Source organism: Tinamus guttatus, unplaced genomic scaffold (assembly GCF_059628265.1).
Source record: "Tinamus guttatus ecotype Peru unplaced genomic scaffold, ASM5962826v1 Tinamus_guttatus_pri_ptg000030l, whole genome shotgun sequence".
NCBI lineage: Eukaryota > Metazoa > Chordata > Aves > Tinamiformes > Tinamidae > Tinamus > Tinamus guttatus.
In genome coordinates this window covers 1047196-1070955 of record NW_028288564.1, presented here as the reverse complement: position 1 = coordinate 1070955, position 23760 = coordinate 1047196, and the positions used below count along the sequence as shown (strand labels likewise).

General features: G+C 40.9%; 1 protein-coding gene across 1 annotated transcript; it reads left to right on the top strand.

Moving 5' to 3' along the window:
• Positions 1–319: 319 nt before the first annotated feature.
• FHL2 (four and a half LIM domains 2) lies at positions 320–22810 on the top strand. The gene is made up of 6 exons (XM_088530437.1): positions 320–338; positions 10425–10604; positions 18925–19099; positions 21234–21403; positions 21759–21945; positions 22652–22810. The coding sequence occupies exons 1-6, from the start codon at positions 336–338 to the stop codon at positions 22801–22803; spliced, it is 867 nt and encodes a 288-aa protein (XP_088386563.1). The 5' UTR covers positions 320–335; the 3' UTR covers positions 22804–22810.
• Positions 22811–23760: the final 950 nt, after the last annotated feature.

The window sequence follows — 23760 nt, the reverse complement described above, 5'->3', positions numbered from 1 at the left end:
CAAATCAAATAAAGCCTCGTACCAACTGCAGCCAGGAACTTTATTCTCTCAGGCAGGTGAAGAGATGTAGAAACGTCTGTGCTCGAGCTGCTGTAAGACCCTTCCTTCTGCAACCGAGAGCCCCTGGCTTTAGCAAAGCCACGTTATTAATAAGCATCAGGGGCTTAGGAAAACAAAGGCTGGAGGAAGGGGGAGCCTTAATTTAGGAAGGGGTCCAACAAAGACAGCACGTTTAGGAGGGGGAAGTATCTACACCCTTGGAACAGAGAAAGTGGCGAGTGCCAGCTGCAGAGAGCCTAAAAGAATGAGTGTCTTGGATGCTTTTGTCTCCTTATATGGTAAAATGATACAGAGGGGTTTCACTCGGCTGGGGAAGGCAGCAGCCTCTCTCCACACAGCCCTGGCTGCGGAGCTGGGAGCGGGAGAGCTGCTCGTCGCAGGCACGAGCGGTACCGCTCCCCCTGCCAGCAGGCCACCCAGCTCCCGCCCGGTCTGTTAATGGATGTGACCCCCTGCCCCTGCTCCAGGAGCTGACATTAACTGCCTGCTACTGCTCTGTAAGTAAATATCCCTTTTTTACCATCCCCACTCCCTCCCCAGGACCCACGGAGTGATTTTTGCTTTAAACAAAGGGTGCAGACGGAGAGGTGGAGGGGGTGTTTAATGCCCCGTGCGTTGCTGGATAGGGATGCAAGGAGAGCCCTTGCCAGTCCCCGTCTTCCCTGAGCACACGGCGAGGGTTGTGAGGAGGACACAAAGATGAATCTCTTATCGAGGCAGTAATTGCTGCGTGTCTGTCCGTAGGTGACACATCAGCGATCTGATGAGGCACGGGGTCATTTCACTTGCAATTGTTTTTAATGACAGCAGTGTACTGTGAATGTAACCCATCGGGGAGTTCATAAAAAGTAGGGGATGGGATCTTCGGTTTCTTACACCTCTGTGCACGCCTCCCGCTCGACAAAGGATGAATTTTGCAGTCGCAAGAGCAGATGCACATGAAACAAAGGTAGCTGGTGCTGCTTGCAGGCAGCCCGGAGGGACAGACTGTGCATGGGAAAGGGAAGCCACCAGCACTGTACTTCTTATTTTTATGCAGAGACATTAAGTTAGAATGCAAATCCCAATAAATAGCTCTGAATTCTTTCCTTTCATGCTTCCCTCCATGTGCATGCATGTGTAGCCACAATAGCCTAGGTTCTTCATGTATGACAGCTCTCTCTGTCTAAATACTAAAGGACATAGTGACTTTCATTGTCTGCATTAACGGTTATCCTAAACTTTCTGCATCCCTGAAGGGATGCAGCTTTTATTTAGCTGACTAGCTGACCCACAGAATTGAGCCTTGCTGTGTACAGAGGCATAATCACAAGAAGGCAAACCTAATAAATCTGTATACTAGCAGCAATGATTTTGCTTTGCTCCTCCCCTGACTCCTGTCTAGAAGTGTATTAACTAAGATTGCCGATTGATGCCCCAGGTCACGAATTAGAACATTTATTGAGGGCTACACATAATCTGTTCACTGCTTTAAGTAGGAATTGTCCTTGAAGTGCCGAGAGAAGAACGTGTATTATTAGGTATTCACATGCGGCCAGCTGTAAAGGGATGCTATGCCTGAGGTTGCCATTCGGTTTCTGCTTTAAGCTGTTCTACACTGATGGAATGCCCTGCTTTCTAACCCAAAATCTTCTGTGCCTTTTATCAGTTAAATGGTGATCTTGGAAAATGCTTCAGGTGTTTGGATTTGGGGGACAGAAAAATGTTTCTTAGCGTATTAATTTTATAAAAATGATTTATAGTTCTCTGTCCCTGCACATATAGCTGGGAAAGGATTAACTCTAGAAACTGCCCCATCAATATAACCTGTGTATGTTGACCAAATTTGGGGAAAATAATTGAAAAATAAAGCACTAGATTTATAGAAAACTTGGTACCACCCACCTGATATAGTGGGACTATCTATCCCAAACCTGACCACAGCACTAATAAAACTATATTTTATGCTAACCATAACATAGATACTGACCTCTGTGGCTATCCTTTGGGTTGAGAAATAACATGCAATTGAGTTGAACAGGATAGCTAGAAGGACACAAACTGCTCTTGCTCTTGTATCTGGGGGCTCTCACTTGACATTTCCTTTTGACAGAGCAGGCCTGAGGCTGGGGCAGCACCAGATCTGGAAGGCCTTTGAGAAAGCTTAGGAAATCCTGACATGGCAGAAATGCTGGGGTGGAATATTCCTATTTTCGCAGCCTGTGTTGCTGGAGGAACTGGCAGTGCTACACATGCAGGCTCCAAATATTCACTATCAGGATATATAATTTTTAAAGCAGATAATGATTTTTTTTTTGAGATCACTACTATCACATAGCAATAGCCATTGGAAATGGTTTGTACATGCAACACTGCTGCCCTGAAGAGCATGAAACTGTGATTCCCAACTAAAGGACCCAGGTACAGACAAGGCCCTGTTTTCTACTTAATATGGTTTCTTAACAAAGTCAACAGAAGTCCAGGTACCATTTCCTGAAATCACATTTTTTAATCCATACAGGTAGACACAGAGTTATCCCAATTAGGACACATAAACAAGCAGACACTTTTTATAAAAATGTTAAATGGCTCCTTGAAACACGAGCAACATAGCCCTACAGGTTTCCATCATGCCTATCAGGATACATTAAAAAATCATGAGTGTAAAAGGCAGGTTTTGTGGCAAAGGACTGTAAGGGCTGGTGACAGTTTGTGCTGTATCACATTGTATCAAATTTAAATCCAATTCACAATTTTGTCAAAAGGGAAAAAAAAGGAGGGGGAATCTTCTTCTCCATGCAAATGGGACGGAAAACCGAATTGTTGCCTGTTGCTGCTGGCCAATACACTGCCACTCTTTCTAGGATCCCACAGACCAGCTACAGGCTGCCGTTGCCTCACCCGTGTTATGCTGGATAAATTGGTCCAGAGCATCTTTGGAGAAACTCCGCCTGTGGTAGTGATCCAGGCAGCCCCTTTCCCCCAGTGGGGTGCTGCTTCAGAGACTGGGCATCGCATAATTTGCATTTTTAGGCTGATTAATGTTAATTGTGCACTTTTAATGTTTCATTTACATATGCACAGTTATTTGTGATGCAGATTCACCCCAAGTGAGTGTGTGAAGTGGCAGGTTAATGACAGGTTTCATGGAAATAAATCTTGGATACATTGACAGCTACTGAAGCATTAATATTTCAACAATACTAATTAGCTTGTTCTATATATATGGTTGGATTAGAAACCACTGGAGGCTTCTTCTGAGGCTGAACTCCAAAATACTCATGCCAGGTGAAAAGAAATATGATGCTCATTTCATGCATTTTCACTTACCTTTGTGCATTACATTGTGCAATATTAACTAGGCTGCCAGATAGTTATTGAATATACAGCATTACATAGTAAGAGGAATGTAAGAGTGTAGCTCTGACATAAGGACTAATGTCTCTACCTTCCACAACAAATTTGCCACATAGAAGTTGCAAATATATCTGCCCCTGCACAGCAAGTCCTAGGAGTGCTCATTCATTGGCAGGCAGCACGTTCAGACTCTTGCTGAGCACTGTTACAAGGGTTCAAAACCTACTGCTCTTTATCTTGCATGATAAAAGCCATGAGTTGAGTCAAACACTGAATTAGTAAATTAGTGAATTATTATTAGTAAATATTAGCAGAATAGCTGTAACCATTTCCCTAGCTCTGTTCTGTCATTACTCTGAAGCGCTATTGGGCACCAAGGCTCTCCTCAATGTCCAGGATCCCAGATCTTCCCAGTTCTTCCTCCTCCATACTGTGCCATGTGTCTCTCTATGGTGCTCCTTCTTTGCTCTTCAGTTAAAATGATTTCTCCCACAAAAAGTTTGCCTACATCCTTGTCCCCAGGTTCCTTCTGTCTTTCTGTGTTCACATTTAAACCCACCCACGCACCGTAAACCCTCCAAACCACTGCAAGTGCCAGTTATTTTAGACAGAAGTGGCCTTTGGAGTCTGGTACTCTGTAAGCAGAACAGGAGGGAAAGACCCAGGGCTGCTTTGCTAGAGAGCAGGACTAACCACAGAGCCTTCTTCCTCCTAGTATCCTGTCAGCTTCACCCCTGGCCTCTCCAGGGAGAAGGAAACAGAGTATTTGGGTCAGTCTTTTATTTCTGTGTCCTAGGGCATGTTATGCAGGATTTTAAAAATGTAGAAGAATTCAGAAATTTCATTGTTTGGTCGCATTTGAAGTTTTCAAAATATTTTTGGGGGTCTAATTTCCCTGGGATTAGCTGTGTTGCTATCAACAAGCCATTCTTTTCTGGAAAACAAAAACAAAACTGAAAAAGTATCTCCATACCTCCACTGATGTTTAGTCTCTGCAGTCATTTGGTGTATACATTATTTATACCAGGTAAAGATGGAAATAACAATATTTTTATTAATCTTACAACATTTTATCCTCTACCACCTTCCAATGTCTGCTAAAATGCTCTTTCTAGAAATACATCTTTCTGTACTTAAGTAATGGCAAATATTTGACCTCTCCATTTTGAGTAAGCCTTTGTTTATTCCACAGGAGAAAGAAGGCAGATATTTGTTTCAAGAGGGTTTAAAATTGAACATAAGAAGAAGCCCTTCAGCTTTAACTGTGCTTTTTTGTGCTATGATAGATTTAAAAGTCATGCTCCTTGTTATTTAAATAGGCTCCTTTTGTAATTGAAAGCTATAAAGGAATGTTTGCAAAACCATACATCCTCTAGTCATTTCAATTCCAGCCTTAGATAATCATAGTGTAATTTGTGTGGGATAAAGTGTCAAGATACCATCTCTTCTGTGGCATCTCTCATTCCTACTACCACCACTGGTAGCTTACTAATTACTGGAAAAGCTCTAAATTAAAGCTGATCCTTGCTGATTGCCAAACACAGCAAACTACATGGAATCCACAGCTGGGCTGTTGCTTTTCCACTACTGTAATTGGGATTAATTTAGCCAGGCACATTAGAAACCTAAAACTTCTTGCAAAAGAAACACTTTCTATGAAATAGCACACTTTCCAATCCATGATCGGCTAAGTGTGCAATCCAGACAGGAACCAAGTGTGCTTTCATTATCTGCACATGCTAATGCAGTCTGTCTGCTCAGAAAATTGCTCTAAACTACTTAGGAGGGGACACGGGAATGTTATTCCATAGGCAAAGTAAGTAAGTCAGCCCTGTACAAGAAGGCTAAGTTGATGGAAAAACTTAGACATGACTCTGAAGACTGTTTCAAGGTAGCTATAAAAAGTCTATTAAAACTGAATATTGTTTGAAGTGTCTTCTAATGGCTATCATATATATAAAGAAAGAAAAAAATCAGGATATTTAAGAAGAGATTTAATATAGTGATAAAAATGAAACCCAGGTTAAAAAAAAATACTAAATCATGACTTGGAATAGCTTTGCCAGATTGCTTCTGGGAGATCTTGGAAATTTTACTGTGAGCTTTATACTGTCATGAGGAGCAAGAAACGCCTCTCTAATTAGATACTTTGCTTTCAATAATCTAAACTGGATGTAGACCGTGGTAAAACAGTCCACACACCTTCTGGGAGCGCAATGAGATGTTATGTTATGAGGCCTTGATTTCTTAAAAGCAGAGTGCTGAATTCATTTCATGAGGCTTCAGCTTTATCCTGGCTGATTGCTCATCCATAGCAGCAGTAGCAAGAGAAATAAGTTTTCAGCTTTTCTCAACTTAAAAAAAATGACAGAGAAAATAAAGTGCCTGAGCATCCCAAGTACATTTATGAGCTCTACGTAAATCCCATATCAGGAGATGCAGGGATATGCCACAGCTCATTCCCTGCAGTAATCATGCCTCCGCTTTTCAAGGACCTGCACAAAAATGATGGTATGAACAAGCATGTTAGTAACAGCCCTTAATGTCTCAGTAATCTCAACACACATTGCTGCAGCAGAGCAACAGGAGTGCTAGTATTATCCATCATAAGCAAAGAAACAGGACTCTTCCTAAATACCTGTGGTCTTCTTCCCGAGCCTTTTAGGGGGATTGCTGCTGAGCTCAAGGCTAACTCCTTGACAGGTTCTGAAGACGTCTCGGCTGTAAAGACCTGACTTGGCTCCCCTTGCCAGAGCATGGCAGCCAACATGGTCACGTGGAGAGTCACGCACCCAAGCAGCAGGAAGACACAACACCTGCCCCACAGCGAGCTGGACTCCAGGCCCTTAGGGTTCCCCTTCCCCGCTCTGTTCTACTGCAAGAGCGTCTGCTGGTGTGCAGCAGAACATGAGATACACCCGGACAGCCAAAGAAAGAGAGCTACAACCTCTTAATATGTTCACGAAACCTAAATCTGATGCATACGGGACTACTTCATGTGTTTGTGGTTTGCACCTTTCTAGCTTAGTTGCAAGCCCTGAAATTCAAGTGGATCTGACTATATCGTATATCTTTCTTTTTTTCCATGACAAATGGTCATTTCTTCTCTTGCTCAAGTAAATCAAAAATAAGATTTTTTTTTCTTCCCCCCTGCATGGCATCCTGGTCTCGATTGGAAAAATGATTAGCTCCTAAAATAGTGACTTGCAGTGTCTTCAACAATATGATAGATAATGAATGTGGCAGTAGCTGCTAAGTTACGGGAAAAGAGTCACCCTTTGCCAGAAAGATGAGCATAGTTTGATCTGCTAGCTCCTAGTTGCAAAGAACATAATAAATCTTCACACTTTAGCATTTGGAACGTTAACATAAATTGTTTCCAAACGCTCTAGACCTGCATGGCTTATGTCACTAGAGTTGCCAGACACAAATCTTCCTTTCTCAGGGGAAGGAAAATAAACAGATAGAAGAATTCTCCATGTGCACAGCTCTTCAGAAAAAAAAAAAAAAGTCACATGGGAGAGGTGTGTGTCTGTGTTGGGGGGAAGCTGGGACTCTCCAAAGAGCTTTTATTTCCTGTGCAGGTGGTGAGCAAAATACCCTGTTCTCAGGGCACAGGTAAAGCACTAGTCACACTGGCAAATGGCAAATCCGCCTCTGGCTTCTACAGGGGGTTAATACCATTAGAAGAAGACAAGAAGACATCAGAGTTTAATTTCACCAAATAAAATTTGATTCCTACCAATTTCTCTTTGCTCTCTCTCTCCTATGTGTGTGTGTGAGCCTGTACTTTTCAGTGTTTTCAGCAACTGAGGCGCTGAAGGGGCCTGAAATAGGAGATGGACAGAAATCTCTTACTATGCTTGAAAACATAGCCAGAAAGAGCAGACATAATCGGGGCAGAGAGTGCCTGCTTTCACTAGTCAACACCGTCATAGGATGGGGGAATACTAGCTAGTTTCTTGAAGCTCTTATGATCCATGTTTTTTTGAGGTAATAATAATTTAATAATTATTTCTACTTAAATGAGATTGAGAGGAGAGAGGAAGAAGAGGAAAGAGGCATATTTTTAAAGTTAATTTACTTCCTTTTTCCAGTAATTTTTATACCACTTTTTACTTCTTGAAAGACACCATCTGGGTACTGCTAGCATTTGGAATAAGCTGTGATTTCTTTTCTCAACATTAAAAGAAAAGGTGTTTCCTTTTTGTGAGATATTTAGTGGCTAATATTGCAGGAGGAAAACTATGGAAGAAACTAATTTCTCATTATAGTGTTGAAAGCAATCTGAAATAGCATACGTGTATGTATGCTGTGACTACTGTGATGAAATCTCAAGACCTTATTGTACCACAAACATGTCAATAAGGTGAATTTCTGACCCTGCAAAGCTTAGAGTCAACAAATATGAAACAGAAGAGGAAGAAATGGATTAATGGCAAGGAGGCTGAAGAGTGGTTTGTGTCAATCCACAACTACCAAACTCTTTGTGTCTCTTAAAACAATGCATAAAACCTGTATTAAAGTTGCGTGGCTTTTGCACATATCATGAACTGACTGACTAGCAAAGTAAAGGACTACAATCACTAAGTTGCAGGCAAATAACATTGCTCAGTATGATTTTTCATTTCTTGTTTGTAAGACAACAGTGAAATGATTGGCTTGATTTTCCTCGTAATTCTTCACTAGGTAGACCTTTAATTTCTTCTCTATCATGAAAATATCATTAGTGAATAGTGAGATCCAGTCTGATACTAAGATTTGAACAGCCTGGAATTTGAGGATGTTTCAGGTAACTAAAATGCAGACTTTGGCCATCTTTTCTTGCCATCTTTTAATTTCTCAGGTCACTGGATCTAAGACTAACACTGTCCAGAATTGCCCCCCGTAGTGTCTTTGTATAGGAGAGGTCCCCACTAAATCAGTTTGGGACATAGAAATGAGGTCTGATCTTCCTGCTGTTGTAGTATGGGCTCAATCCAGCATCACAATCTTTGAGAACATTTAACAAAATCAGATCCCTTTCAGGATATGGGGACAGATATCACTGTATTTTATAAAACAGTGGCAGTGACTTTTCTATTACATAATGCTTGCTTCTGATCCTGTGGAGGAAAAAAAGAAAATAATACAATATTTGAGAAGAAAACGCCGTAACAAAATCACTAGGGCACCCAGTTGTGAGGAAAGAGTCCTTGCTTCCAGTCACAAACCATTTCTATAGTTTGAATTTAGCAGCCTTTGGATGAAGGACAGAAATGATAGATACACCTTTAAAGGAATCACACGTTATGTTTTGGGTTTTTACACATCTTGATTGCAGAGAAATTTTCATTCTTTGTTATCACGCATTGACTTCTAACTCAGAGCTGGAAAAAACAGTTTTTAAAAAAGGTGAAAGGTGCAAGTTTGTTAACAACCCCTACCCACGTCATCTTTGTAATAATTCAAATTGACTGTGCAAACAAATCTTGTTACGAAAAAAATTAAAAAGTCCAATAAAGTCTGAGAAAAAGTTACAACTTTCTGTCCTGCATATAGACTATTTGGACAATGGTATCAATCCTCTCAGATGCTGTCATACATGCACACACCAGTTTATACTGGTTTGTCTCCTTTCATTTTGCTGCAATTACCCCATTGAAGGAAATGAAGTCTTTCCTAGTTCTCTCAAGGGGAGTATAACTGTGTTACGTAGGCGAGCAGTGTAAACTCTTCCCCCTTCAAGTGCCCTAAAATCTTAACCAAACCCCAGCTACAGGGAATACAGGAAAATAATAAAAACTGAAACCTTGGAAAAGAACTGAGAATTTGAGAATGCCCCCAGGGTGACTCTTGCAGCCAAAACAAGAGGACAAACTCCAGAATTGAGGAACTTTGGCCAAGAACGCTGAGCGAGGAACTGCTTCTTGCTTCAAAGTGAGAGCTGATGTTGGCAGAAAGACCACAGCTGCTCTCAATGTCACCTGGGTGTGAAAGACAGGGGTAGTTACGTAAGCCATTAGTACGCAAAGCATTTAAGGTTTTATAGATGAAATTTGGCTTAAAGTGGAGATCAGGGCTGGCAATCTGTACAGACCCTGCCGCTCCATCTGGGAAATGCCCCTTCACCAGGAGCCTGCTCCTGCTGTCACCGCTGAGCACATTGCAGGTGGGACTCACACCGCAAGCCTCAGCTGAGAAAAATGCTGATGACTCTAATGAATCCCAGACACGGAATAAATTGTCTCAAGCAACTATAAACATTCAAGCCAGTACTCAAAAGCATTCATGTCCTTGCTGCTTATGTGTGAATCCAGAAAATGCTGGAGACACAGGAAACCAAGGGAGCAAATAGCAGGTGTCCCTGTTTCAGAGATACATCTATTTTGTTTCTTCTAGTTGCTTTTCCCTTCCGTAAACATTATTTGAAATCCACCTGCACGAGAGAAGAACCACAGGCCCCCAATCCCGTGCTGTTAACAGCTCCTGGAACCCTGTGTGTGAGCAGAGAGGGAGGGCAACCTGGCTCAGTGCAGGGCAATAATTGCCAGGTAGTGGCTCATTGAGAATATACAGAAAGGAGTGGAAGCACTTAGCTGTGGTGCCTGTATGTGACTAAAGTCTACCAGGTGTTACTCCTTCCTGAGACATGCTGGCTCATCATTTGAAGGAGCTTGATTCACTCCATTGGCTACAGAGGTAGCTCCTCACTTTGGGGGCTGCAGGTTAAACTTGCTTTATATTCCTGAAGCATCCCATGTAAATTCTTCACAGTCAGGTTTTACTCATATTTCTTTCTCAGGTCTCCAATACTAGCTCCTGTAAAAGATAGGTCAGTAGATGGCTAAAGTAGATGGACAACCATCTTTATCCAGTATTGCACGGTTTACAGCCCAATTTCTTCCTATTGTGCTGGTTTATCTGACTGAAGGTTGAATTGAAATGGAAGTACAATGGGATAAAGTGAAATGGATAATAAACTCTATTTTGGTGTTTGGGCCAACAGTAGTTCGATCTGCAATGTTCTGCTTTTCTTTTTATGGCAGGATAGCCAGACACCAGATACCACCATGACTGAACGCTTTGACTGCCACTACTGCAAAGAGTCCTTGTTCGGTAACAAATACATCCTGAGAGAGGACAGTCCCTACTGTGTGAAGTGCTATGAAAGCCTTTATTCCAACACCTGCGAGGAATGCAAAAAACCCATTGGTGCTGACTGCAAGGTATGCTGGGTTTGTGTCTTCCTACAGAAATCTTGCAGAGTAGCCTGGGTGTCATCCCTTACCTCTGAGCACTTGTCTTCAAAGACGAGGGCACAAACGGGAAGGCGTCCGTGTAGAAAGTGCCTGTCCTCTAGCATCTTGTTCGCTAACAGGAAGAACGAATGACTTGATCCTCTAAAGTGCTAAACACATTTTTGGAGCCAACGGGAACAGAGGGTACAATTTAAAGCGTTAAAAAAAAAAGGGAGTTTTCAGGTATAAAATTCAACCTTTGATATTAAAAACACAGATGCTCCTGCTTTTCTTCCCTCCCCCCCAGTTAATTAATGGTGAACTTTCACATTTAGTGACCTTTGTTCAGAGGTAATAAGTGCTGGTATTTTATTACAGCATTTTTTATTATAGCTGGCATTAAAGATGAATAACATTGTCATTATGCTGGAGCCCTTACAGGTGTCTGAGGCACGGTACTGTCAGCTAGAAGGATTCATGCTTTTCACCACATCTCTAATTTACCAAGCACGTTAACAGAAACACAAAAGCACCCCTCTCTCTGTAAGCCATGAGAATCTGATGTTAGAAGCATCAGCAATGCATTAGGAGGGCTAAACTCCCCATGAGGCCGAGCGGGATCTGGGGAGGTGGCAGAAATCAGTTTGTCCACCTTTTGAGCAGAGGGATTTAAGCCACTGCTGGCTTTGCAGCGGGTATACCCATAATTTGGGTATCATCGAGACAAGACCTGTGATGTTAGAACCATGCTCAATTCAATCCAATGCAATCATGATGAGCTTAATGTGGGCTCATGGAAGTCTCCTTAGAACCCTACCAATTTCTGTAGTTCATATTTATACTACTGGCTTTGGAGATTTACAGACTCAAATACTCACAGAAGGGTTGAGGTTGGGAGGGACTTCTAGAGACCATCTAGTCCAACCCCCCTGCTCCAGCAGGGTCACCTAGAGCACATGGCACAGGGTGGCATCCAGGTGGGTTTGGAAGATCTCCAGAGAAGGAGACTCCACAACCTCTCTGGGCAGCCTGTTCCAGGGCTGTGTCACCCTCACAGGAAAGAGGTTATTCCTCACATGAAGATGAAACTTCCTGTGTTTTAATATGTACCTATTACCTCTTGTCCTGTCACTGGCCACCACTGGGAAGAGTTTGGCCTCATCCTCTTTACATTCCCCCTCAGCTATTTGTACATGTTGTTCAGATCCCCTCTCAGTCTTCTCTTCTCCAGGCTAAACAGGCCCAGCTCGCTCAGTCTTTCCTCATACAATAGGTGCTCCAGTCCCTCAATCATATTCAAGGCAAGCACTTTAGTGAACGGTACTCCTGTATGTATTCAGGAAAAGCTGCCAAATCATGAACCACAAAAAAACTGGCTAATATTGACCTGAGTAACAGACCAGCTAGAATGCATTAGCATCTCAAATGCAGCCTGATGATACTGGAGTCTAAGACTGCAAAGGAAACAACATGATGCCCTGCTTGCTTGAGCTGTGCACTGCTGCACCACACAGAAACACTGACCACATGAGGTCCATCCACCTGCATTTCATTTAAAATAGCTGGGACATCTGGAGTGTATGCCAGTTTTATGCTGTCTGAATGAAGACAGATGATATTTGATTGATGTGTAGTGGTTTCTTGACCACCAAAGGTAGACTTCATCCAATGTAAAACCTCCTTGTACCAGTTTGACCTGCTCAAAGTTGGCCAAGAGATTCAATGGCAGAGTGACTTAGCAGTGGAATAGCAATTTCCATTAGGTGGCTGTGGGATTTTTTGACTGTTTTAAGTCCTGAAGTTTGATTTCCTATGCCGTCAGTCTGTAGCTTGAGAAACACCAGGTAGTCCCTATTACTGGTACTACCAGCCTACTACTAGCTTGTAAAATCACAGTTATAAAAATATATGCAAATTTGGATTGGAAAAATGCCAATTCTTATGTCTTCCAAATTGAACTACCTTACCCTACTAGAAAATCGGTAGGAAAGCCTCTTTCAGAATCATTAGAAAGGAGAATGATTCACCATCATGACTGGCAATAATCTGCAAGAGGGTGTAGCAGTGCCAACTTTCCTACAGCTCATAAATTAGAGCTGGACTGACATGGACAAGCAAAATATTTCTGCCCCATTCTAGAACGTACTTTGTTTTAAAGTCTCTTTCTAATCCCCTGAGAAGATATTTCTATGTGTTGACATCCAAGAATTTCAAAACTTGGACTGATTTCAACAAATCTTGGGCAAAGTATTCAGGAACTAATCAAGCTGAACTTTTCAACCCAGATTTATGGATTTAGGGCGTGTGGGTGTTATCCGATATACTTCTCTTCTGTGTTTTAAAACAAAACACAGTCTAATAGCATATAGAAAAAAAAGGTAGGCAATATAAGACTATAAGTGTAAAGAGTTAAAACTACATCTGAAGAATAGAACTACAAGATAGAGAATAAAGATTCCTTAAACAGTTTAAAAGTGTACCAAAAACAAATCCTTTTTTTGTTTCTGTGGCTGCTGTTTGTGCCTGTCTGCCCTTGAACCTGTAGTTTTTGAAACCATTGACTAATTTTAACTGAATCTTGACAGATGGATAAAAGTTCCAAACTTGTTAAGTTTTCTGTGGTAAGAAAAAAAAACACACACTTTGTTGTTCAGAAAAAAAAAGAGATCCTGTTAGTGTCCCCACTGACAGGAAAAGGAGAGTAGCTTTTCAATTACAGCAGAAGACACCAGAACACTTGTAAGTGCCTCAGCAGCAAGAAAAGTTTCAGTTAAAGACTGCGTATGGTGTGACTATGGATAACTCAACGTTGAGACCCAAAGTCACAAAAAGTTGTGTTTCTGCACCTCATTAACTACATACACACATAACACACATACACACATAAGTATATAAACACATTATATGTATTTATGCATACACATTTATAATTTTAATGTATCTTGGTAGGCACTGAATATGTGCTCCACAAGTCTTAAGAAAATTGCATTTTTCTCTGAACAAAGAAGTCAAAATGTACCTTGAATGACACAGGCATGCTTGCTGCATGTACAAAGAATGGGCTCCATATTTATTTGTGTGTTCTGATATAGTCTTTATGCACTGTAAAATTCAGAACCAAAATTTAATGGTGTGATAATATTGTGAGTGCTTATTTGTCTGGATGGCAATGATTAGAAAGAAAAAAAAAAGAATTTTATTAGTGGCACAAAGAGCAACCCTCCTACAGTTGAAAGAGCAATATCAAAGTAAAACAGGTGCTGACAAGGGAAGAGCAGCTCTCCATCTTTGACACTAATATAGTGTTTTTCTCAGTGCCTATCAGCACTGCTGCAAAGCATCATCTCACCTGAATTAAATTTGAGCCTGTTCAGCCACTGGTAATGGTCAAACTTTTATAGCATTGGCTCTAAGAGAGTCAAACTGGTGCCAGATTTTCACCCCATGTTGTTACTACTGTACAGAAAAGTTGTAAGATACTGTTTTGAAGACAAGCTTTCTTGGAATTCAAAGCAGGAGAAAATTTGTTTCACTACCTTCCAATCTTTTTTTCTTTTTTTATTGTGAATGTAACTGAGAAATAACTGTTTCTATATTATAAATGCTACTCTTTTACCAAAAAAAAAAAAAAAAAAAGGAAAAAATAACTGAATGACATGTGGTGTTAATTACACCTCTGGATTTAGGCCATTTTGTTAACCGTAAACAGTTCTAGCTGATGTTATGAGGATTTCGCAGGCAGATGAAAAGCTTCATAAATGTAGGATGTAGGAGGCAGTGGCAGACAGGAGAAAAACCGCAATGCCATTGCTCTTGCCGCCGTTACACTTTAGCCATATGCCCAGAGGTTCTCATGGAAATCTACTCTTGGGAGAATGAGCTGGCTTTTCATGGCCTGTGTCTCTGGTGAATGCTCACTGCACCTGCTGTTGCACACCTCCGCTTGCCTGAAGGACGGTGCCCTCTTTCTGGAAATCCATCCGTTATGTTCTCATTTGCTTAACTGCTTAAATGTGACTTCTAGTTGGTTTTGGCTTTTGGAGCACTTTCTCTGCAGGCTCTTTGGCAGAGAAGCCATCACAAATGCAGGAAATACCTGCAATAATCCAACGTTTGCTGTGGGCCGCAAGCTGGCCTTGGCAAGGAGGCGGGGGGGACAAATCTCGCTGTGAAATCTGAGAATGAAATTAAAAGTGGATTGTGATATAATGCTACTGTGTCAAGAGACAGGCCAAAAATGAATCAAAAGGGTCAGTCTTACATATAAACTAAGCAAGAACTAAAGCCTGTAAAGCAGGAAAAGGAGAAATGATGTGTCTTTAATTTTTAAACCCTGTGCTGAGTTTCAACTCTTTTCTGTTCATTACTGAATCGGAGTAGTTGAAAAGCTGAAGAGCAAGAAGAGCAAGAAGACCTTTATCTCCCCTCAGGTGACTGAAGTGCTGAGTTCCCCAACATGTCACTTAATTTTGTCTTTTCTAAATTCCTCTTGATGAGAAAGTACCAGCCTAATATATTTAAGTAGTCTGCCAGATTCTGCATGCCTAAAATCCATACAGCTTTTTTGTTGTTGTACCCCATTTCCTCTGCCCAAGCTTTTGAATAAGATCATTGTGGCAAGCAAACAAAACAAGCCTGATGTACTTCTCATTCATGGTCAAACACATACAGTTACTTTTGTAGGAATTACCTTTCTAATCTCCTTTTTCCTGTTGGGTCCCCACTGAGAGCCGGTTCAGGGGAAAAGGAAATACATGACATGACGGCTTAAATTTACCCTGACTTACACAGTCAGAGTATAATGCCATGCAGTTGCCAGAGATAAGGAGTTTATGTTTATCCCAGTTACATAGAAAATTCTGTCTTGCAGCTTTTCCATTTAAAAAATAAAATCACAGGCAGCCCCATCCTAGAGGCCAACAAACCACAGTTAATCAAAACTGCACAGAACTATGGAAACTATGAAATAAATTATGATTTTACTGGTGCTGAAAATGGCCATCCTGACAAGGTTTTCTTTAAGGATGTCATAACTAAGTTAAAGGAATATTAAGTGTTTAAAAGCCAAGGGGAGCTGCTTTTCAAAATCAGAATGTTCAATCAAATTGCACATGGGATGGCCAGAAAGGTTTGGAGAATATAGGATCTGCTTTAAGTTTTCCTTTTACCATATTCTTACAGTCTTCTGTATTTCTCCTTGCAAATTGTGCTGCAGCCTTTGCCCTCCTTTGCATTTATTAGTATTACATCTGAATCTAGCTGGAACACTCCGCACTTCAGCTCCAAAATGCTCATACAGGACAGATCCATATCCATAAGCATCTGTGCACACTCATCTCTATGTGCATCCCTCTGACCTGTGAAAGTGTATGTGTGTTTTACCTACCAGGAGCATTGGGTAGTCACTTTTCACAGGTGCATAGATAGACTGAAAAAAAATAAAAAAGTCATTCTCCAGATTCAAGCAACATTAGAGGTTGTATTAAAAACTAAAGTTAAAATATGCATCAGGGACTCAACTTCCCTCTAGCAGCTATGAAGTTATGCTCAGTATTTTAAGGATACACTTCCAATTTTGAGTCCACAATAGCATTTTCTTCTGTATCCATTCTTCCTGGCAAACTGTGCAATAAACAGGAATTAGTATCAAACCACTTGTATCCTCTTCTGCTGGAGCAGATTTATTTGGGCTACAGGCAGCTTTTATAACCTGGATCTTGCAGGTTGATCCTCTTTCAGCTTAAGCGAGGACAAGCCCAACAGTCAGATAAACTTAAAACCACCTTTGCACGTGCAACTTCTCCAGCATAGAAGCTTTTCTAAATTAACACATCTATAAGTCATGCATAAGCCAAAGGTTTCAGTAGAAACACAATATACTGAAGCAGACAAACCCTGATTGCCCATGACTTTGTTACACTGACATAAGAACAACGATGATTCAGAAACTGCTACATTATATGCACTACAAGATGACAGTACAAGTACATATGTAGGATAATGGCAATTACAAAATATCTGCTACTTTGATTTATCCAGCTAGTGTCCACAGAAGATGATATCATAAGCCTGACTAAGGAGTTAAAGCTCTTCTATTGCTAATTCTTGTCTTTTTTATTCTTCTTCTAAAAGAAATATACCAGCTGCGAGATCTATTTCTATTGATAAAACAAGGCAAAGCAAAATCAAATATCAGCATATCAATTGTGAAGGTAAATAAACACGCAAACAAGCAAAAACCTTGCAGAATATTGTATAAGGAGGAGAAAGGCAGCAAGAGGGGAAAAAGTAAATACCTTTTGTTTCACAAGAGAAAGGAAAACAAATCTGTTGTCATTCCCTTTTTTAGCAGGCAAATTTTGGAAACTTGTGTGTTGGCTGTATATTGCATTTTTCCATTGAAAATATTATTCCTCTCTGAGATCAGAATTAGGATATTCAACTTCCTTTAAAGAAAAAAGAATGTAAATAACTTCTAAAAACCTTTTTTTTTTTTAATTTTCATATAAAAAAAAGAGAATTTTGCAGTCAGAAATGGGCTTCTTTCAAAAGGATTTAATTGAAATGAACAAACAAGCTGAATAAAACTGTAGGGAGGATGGGGCCAGGCTCTTCTCCGTGGTGGCTGGTGACGGAACGAGGGGTAACGGGTGCAAGTTGAAACCCAGGCAGTTCCATCTCCATGCAAGGAAGAACTTCCTTACTGTGAGGGTGCCAGAGCCCTGGAACAGGCTGCCCAGAGAGGTTGTGGAGTCTCCTTCTCTGGAGATCTTCCAAACCCACCTGGATGCCGCCCTGTGCCACGTGCTCTGGGTGTCCCTGCTGGAGCAGGGGGGTTGGGCTAGGTGGTCTCTAGAGGTGCCTTCCAACCTTAACCATTCTGTGACTCTAAAGTGAGAAGTTTATATGTTCTATCTCTGAGAGCAACCTCGGAGCTGAAAGACATAGTGGGCATCAGTGCATAATCATGATGACTGAAGAAACAGAGGCGACTAGAGCATATAATCACAAAAAAATCCTTTATTACAAGTTTAAGTTCTTACTGAAGTGACTGTCGTTTATCAAGTGCGCTATGCAAAACTACTTCAGTGTTTCCTGATAACTACTCATGAGAGGAAGACTCCAGCAGACACAATTTTCTTATTTCAGGTCAGCCTAAATCCACTTAGGCAAGAATATGTGGGAACACTATGCATTGCTTGTGTTTTACTTAACATAAGATTAAAAAAAATATATGTTATCCTACAGTTCATTCTTTCCCTTCATTCAACCAAAGTAATTCGGTGCTTTTATTTAAGTTACAGTAAATCTCAAGATAGGACCTGAACAGGAATTTCTGCTGAATTTTGTACTTCCCATTTATGACGATATCACACCCCCCCACCCACAGCTCAGACTGACAGCCCACGTGCTTAGATGGAGATATCGACACATAAGTCTATAATCCCACCCTTTCTTTTAATAATCTGTGCTCTGTTTTGACTCAAGTACCAAATTGGACCACTCTGCGTTTTAAAAGGCACAATCTTTGGGTCACAATCTTAGACGGGCCTTTTCTAGAGAACAAAAATATCAGTGGAGAAAACTAAGGTGTACCTGAAATATGGAGATGCCAATGCTCATCCCACAGACAGAGCATTGTGAATCACCAGCTGCAGATGCAACGTGAAGTACCGATATTTGGTGTGTTCATTCACAGCAAAGAATCTGTAGGCAGCACCAACAAGGAGTCTGACCCACATTTAAAACACAGGTAAAACATAACTAAAACTTGGGAAAAAATAGTTCCGGTAGAAAAAAAGGAAGAGATAGCAGGCCAATTTCGTACTTCATGTTAATCTGTTGCACTGAGTAAACATCAGAAATTAATTTGGAAAATGCTTTCTGCCCAGCAATGAGCAGCTATGAAATGACCTAGAATCAGCAAAATCTAAGACAAAGAGGAGCAGTCAGTTATGCCTGAAAGTTTAACAAGTTTTAATTCGACTCAAAAATAGGACTTCATTCTGAAAAGGAAATATCTACATGAAATTAATTGTTCACCTAAGGCACACAGAAAGTGAAGGTTATCTTGAATTATGTTTGTTAAAACCTATTGAAAGAGGGACAAAAGTTGCCGTTAGCCATGTCTGGCAATCATACCAAAATGAGTTCCTCCTCAGCAGAACATTTTGTTTTCTAGACCTGTGCAAACGTGTCTCAGCTAACTCCTGGCTGTGATTCAGGATGGGCCACAGTTGGGTTCTCTGAGCTTCCGTTTGTACAAACTCTCCGTTCATCTGTTTCCTCTGTGCTCTGGATTCCACAGGATCTGTCTTACAAGGAGCGGCACTGGCACGAAACCTGTTTCCACTGCTTCCAGTGCAAGAATTCACTGGTGGACAAGCCCTTTGCTGCAAAAGAGGAGCACCTACTTTGTACTGATTGCTACTCCAATGAATACTCTTCCAAATGTAACGAATGCAAGAAAACTATTATGCCAGGTTAGGATTCTTACTTTTTGGACTGAGAAAAGATCAGGTTAAGCATCAAGCCCAAGCCCACTGACACCTGTAACATAAGTCATCCCTCCCTCCCTCCCTCCCTCTCAAGTCACAGTGAGTTTTGTAAATGTATCATAACCACTAGTTTAACTTATTCCCATGGCCAGATCACTCAGTTTTTGTAATGAATCTTGATTAAAATGTTACACACATAACATGGATTAACACAAGTCTTGAAATCTACCGCTTATTTCATTTTGCATTTTTATTAACAAGCACTTACATATTTCTATAGAAGTATTTAAGAAAAGACTTTGAAGACTGGTTGGCTAAAATTGGTATTTTCCATCCAAGCCCAGCTTTATATTCCGACTGACTTCCACTGTTTGAACAACAAAGGAAGCTTCTGAATTGAACAGTTTACTTAACTCAAGTTCAGCTTTTTTTCTTTCTTTCTTTTTTTTTTTTTGTAAATACTCTAAATTTAGCTTCTTAAATAAGAATAGAAAGCTGGTCAAAGCACCACTAAAGTCTTATTAAACACAAAGATTCAAAGAAACAGGAAAGGTCTATTTGTCTGCTTCAAGACAGAAAAACAGATGTCTAAAACCTGAAGATGCAGTAACAGATTGTTAAAATCTGATTTGCTGATGACAACACAGGCATTTTGTGATGGTTTCAGGGCTTAAAGGAGATGGTAAGTTGGGCTAGAAGTAGAGCATTACAAGGCAATTTGAAGAGCCCATATATCTGCTACATAATTATGAGTGGTTACTTATTCCAGTAGAATTTTTCTACTGGACTGGTTCTTACATTGGTCATCTTAGACAAAAACCACAATTCTGCTTGTGCACCTGACATGCTTTCATTAAAAAATAAAATAAAATAGACAGCTTGGTGATGATATACAGTGTATAAATACAAAACAAAACTTTTTAAAAGCAGATGGCCCCATCCACTCAGGACTCAATATAAGCATCTCCTTCCATTATTCTGTGTGCACCTGTTTCTTCAGATACAGCACTAACAACTGACATGTTTGAGAATAGCCAGTGTTAGTTTTAAATCTGGAAGAGTTTTCTTAAGATAATCCATCAAATCCATTCTCATGATGAGCAAGCTTTTTTACAGAACGTATCTCTGCGTGTTTTGCAAGTTACAGATTGGTAAGTAGTAACGGAGGCTAGATTCAGTGACCCAGAGAGTCACTTTTCTTATAAACTGAAATGGAAGAAATCATTGTTTTTTTAATGAAGCTTCACAAACACTGATTGGTCTCTAAATGCTTCCCCAAGACAGAACAGATGCCACCACATTCAGAAAGCAGAACATCCAGCCTGTGTCTTCTGCTGACATTGTAGACCATGTGAGCACAGGAGTTAAAATGGAGCACTGTGGCCATCAAGTGAAATTATAATTCATTTTGAAGGAACCAGCAAGTGGTTGGACACCTATTATGGAAACTTTTAATGCTACACTTGCCCTTTGCTTTGCTCCATTAAATGCACATTTTAGATTTAATAAAACATTATCATGATAAGCATATGAGATACTAAGTTAATTAATTATAAGCGTGATCTTTCAGTTCTGCTGCAAATTGAATTCTGACTTCAATTCTGCAGGTAATGAACAGGTCTCTCCCTGCGTTGTGTTTCATGATAGCACAACTCCAAGTAAAGCCCAGCCAAAAAAATGAAAATAACTTCAGTGTTCTGCATCTTTCCCCAAGATGCCAATCCTTCAAGGACTGATTCATTAACCAACACACAAAATGATCTTTGTAGAAGCTGTCCATTAATAAAATGGATCAGTAATATCAGTCAGTACCAGATAGGCTGGTCAGTCCTCTTCTAAAAACTTGATAGCATGCCTGTTGCTACTTAAGCATCATCTGCTTGCTGTTTCTTCTGGCTGGTTCATACTGGGACATAGTGACCGACACACTATATAGAACATGAAGAGATTTGCCCATTTAACGGGGCATCTCCAATTCTATATAAGGAGTCATCTGTGTAACAGTTGCTTTAGTTACTAACAGAATTGCACTCTCAAAGTTGTAAACATACCAGTAAGTGTCACAGAAGGGTAGGTGTCAGCCCGCAGCAGCCTGGCTCACGCTCTGGTTGCGTTGCAGGCACTCGGAAGATGGAGTACAAGGGCAGCAGCTGGCACGAGACCTGCTTCATCTGCTACCGCTGCCAGCAGCCCATCGGGACCAAGAGCTTCATCCCCAAGGACAGCCAGAACTTCTGTGTGCCCTGCTATGAAAAGCAGTTTGCCATGCAGTGTGTCCAGTGCAAGAAGGTACTGCTTTTGTTACCGGAGGTATCGCGGAGGAGGAAGATGGCTAGGACAGACCTAAGCAAAATGACCTACAAAGAAGGCTGGGCTTAGAAAGGACAGTTCAGAGTGACATTATACAGTGTATAAGGAATAAAACACTGTTAGCATGAGGCATCTTTGTATAAATTGGGAAACAATGAATCGCTTGCATTCTTGAGGTTAGCTCCTCCCCAGAATTGTGATTTTGCTATTGAACTTTCTCTCTCCCCTATACCTCCCACCAGCAAAAACCTTAGCGCCCTTCCTCCCTACCAAATGAAGGCCGAGACCTGACTCCCTCACGAAAACACTTTGTGTCTCACTTCCCCCAATCCAGGCTATCACCACGGGCGGCGTTACGTACCGGGAGCAGCCCTGGCACAAGGAGTGCTTCGTCTGCACCGGCTGCAAGAAGCAGCTCTCCGGGCAGCGCTTCACCTCCCGGGACGAGTTCGCCTACTGCCTGAGCTGCTTCTGCAACCTCTACGCCAAGAAGTGCGCCGGGTGCACAAACCCCATCAGCGGTAGGTCTCTCACAACCGCAGCTTCCGCTCCAAGTGCTGTTTAAAAGGAAAATAAACTGCTTCCAATATTAAAAGTGGTTAGTAACTCACTTTGAATGGCTTGAGAGAATAAACACTATTCACTTCAGGAGTCTGTGGTATTCAGTTACCTTACGATGCCTTGTGGACACTGTGGACACTGTTTTTCTGTTCATGCGAAAGACTCATTCCTCTTCTGAATAGTGCAGCCCTATCATTTTTCAAAATGCTGCTACAAAAACAAATATCCTCATTAGTTAAAGGACATGTCCAACTGTTAAGTCTCTTCACTGACTCCCAACTACTCATCCCAATATATCATATTCCAATGACCTGTTATCATTCTCAAGGTTAAACAGCAGATAACTCCTACCACACCAGAGACTGGTGCCCCCTTGCTTTCTCCTCAGTACCTTTTATCTTCAGTACCATTTATACCAACCTCCCTACCTTCAACTTTTCTGGAATATTTTTGCATTTTACAAATCTGCTTCCTGGAGACATCTCTCTTTGAAAACCTATGAATCAAGTCACTGCTTAAAGTGTTAGCCTTCCTTTAAAATGCATTTTCTATAAAAGACAATTGACCTAAACATTATAAATGTTCCTGTAAGAACCTACCAAACTAGCGCTTGATGGCTGATGCTCTGTTATTTTCTCCTAACCAATGCTTGTGGTCTCTACACAGGGCTCGGAGGAACCAAGTACATCTCTTTTGAAGAACGGCAGTGGCACAATGACTGCTTTAACTGCAAGAAGTGCTCCCTCTCCTTAGTAGGACGTGGCTTCCTCACAGAACGGGATGACATTCTCTGCCCTGAATGCGGAAAGGATATTTAAGGCTCAAAAACAAGTTGGGGAAAGGAGGGCACACAATGTGCAGAGGAAGCTGTGCTTACAGTATATACTTTAGCTTTGGCATTCTGTGTTTCTCTGTACCATTCACATCATTTAACCTTTTCCTTCAAACTCTCCAAAGCTGGAGGGAAAAACAACTTCAAAAGCTCTAGCAGCAGTGTTGGTGTTTAAGAGTTTCTGCAGCTAACCAGAACTAACGCAAAACCTGAGATATAAAACCGTATAGGTATTACTGACTTGCTCTTCTCTTCACTAAATATTCCAGTTTAAGCATCTGATTTAATTTACAAGTAAGTGATGCAGTTCAAGGATTATGACGACTACAAACAAATTCAGGATAGATATTCAGGATGAAACCCTCAAACCATTGAAATCAATGGCAAATCATCACTTTCCTTAAGGCTAAGGTCTCACTTCAACGTCCTTGAGCTATGTAGCTAGTGTGTGCTGACAAGTGCATAGAACGACTAAGACTGTAGTGTGTTTTGATGTACAAATAAATGTGCCATGCTGTAAAGACAATGAAAAGAACAGCTGAAGTGGGAGTGCTGTGTAACAGGTGCATATTTTATTGCATGACTAGCTCATCTTTGTGTTAAGTACAAGTTCTGACTGACAATATTACAGTTAGTTGACATTACACTGCACACTGTATTTTTCAAAATAAAACCATTTAAAAGAAAACTTAGTGGTTTAACTAAATAAACATATTTTATATTTACAAATAAGATGTGTGTTAAGAAATACAACGCAAGAGCCACACAAATACAATTCTTTTCATCCCACAAGTCATTACGAATTTCTCGAGTTTCAGTGATCTTCATATGGGTCCCAATGATACAGCATGTAAGTCTCCTATTAACTCAAATGAGTAGGAAGTTAGCAGTGAAACTGAACAACTGTGTGAAAATAATTAACAGCAGCTGGTAACACTGTGCT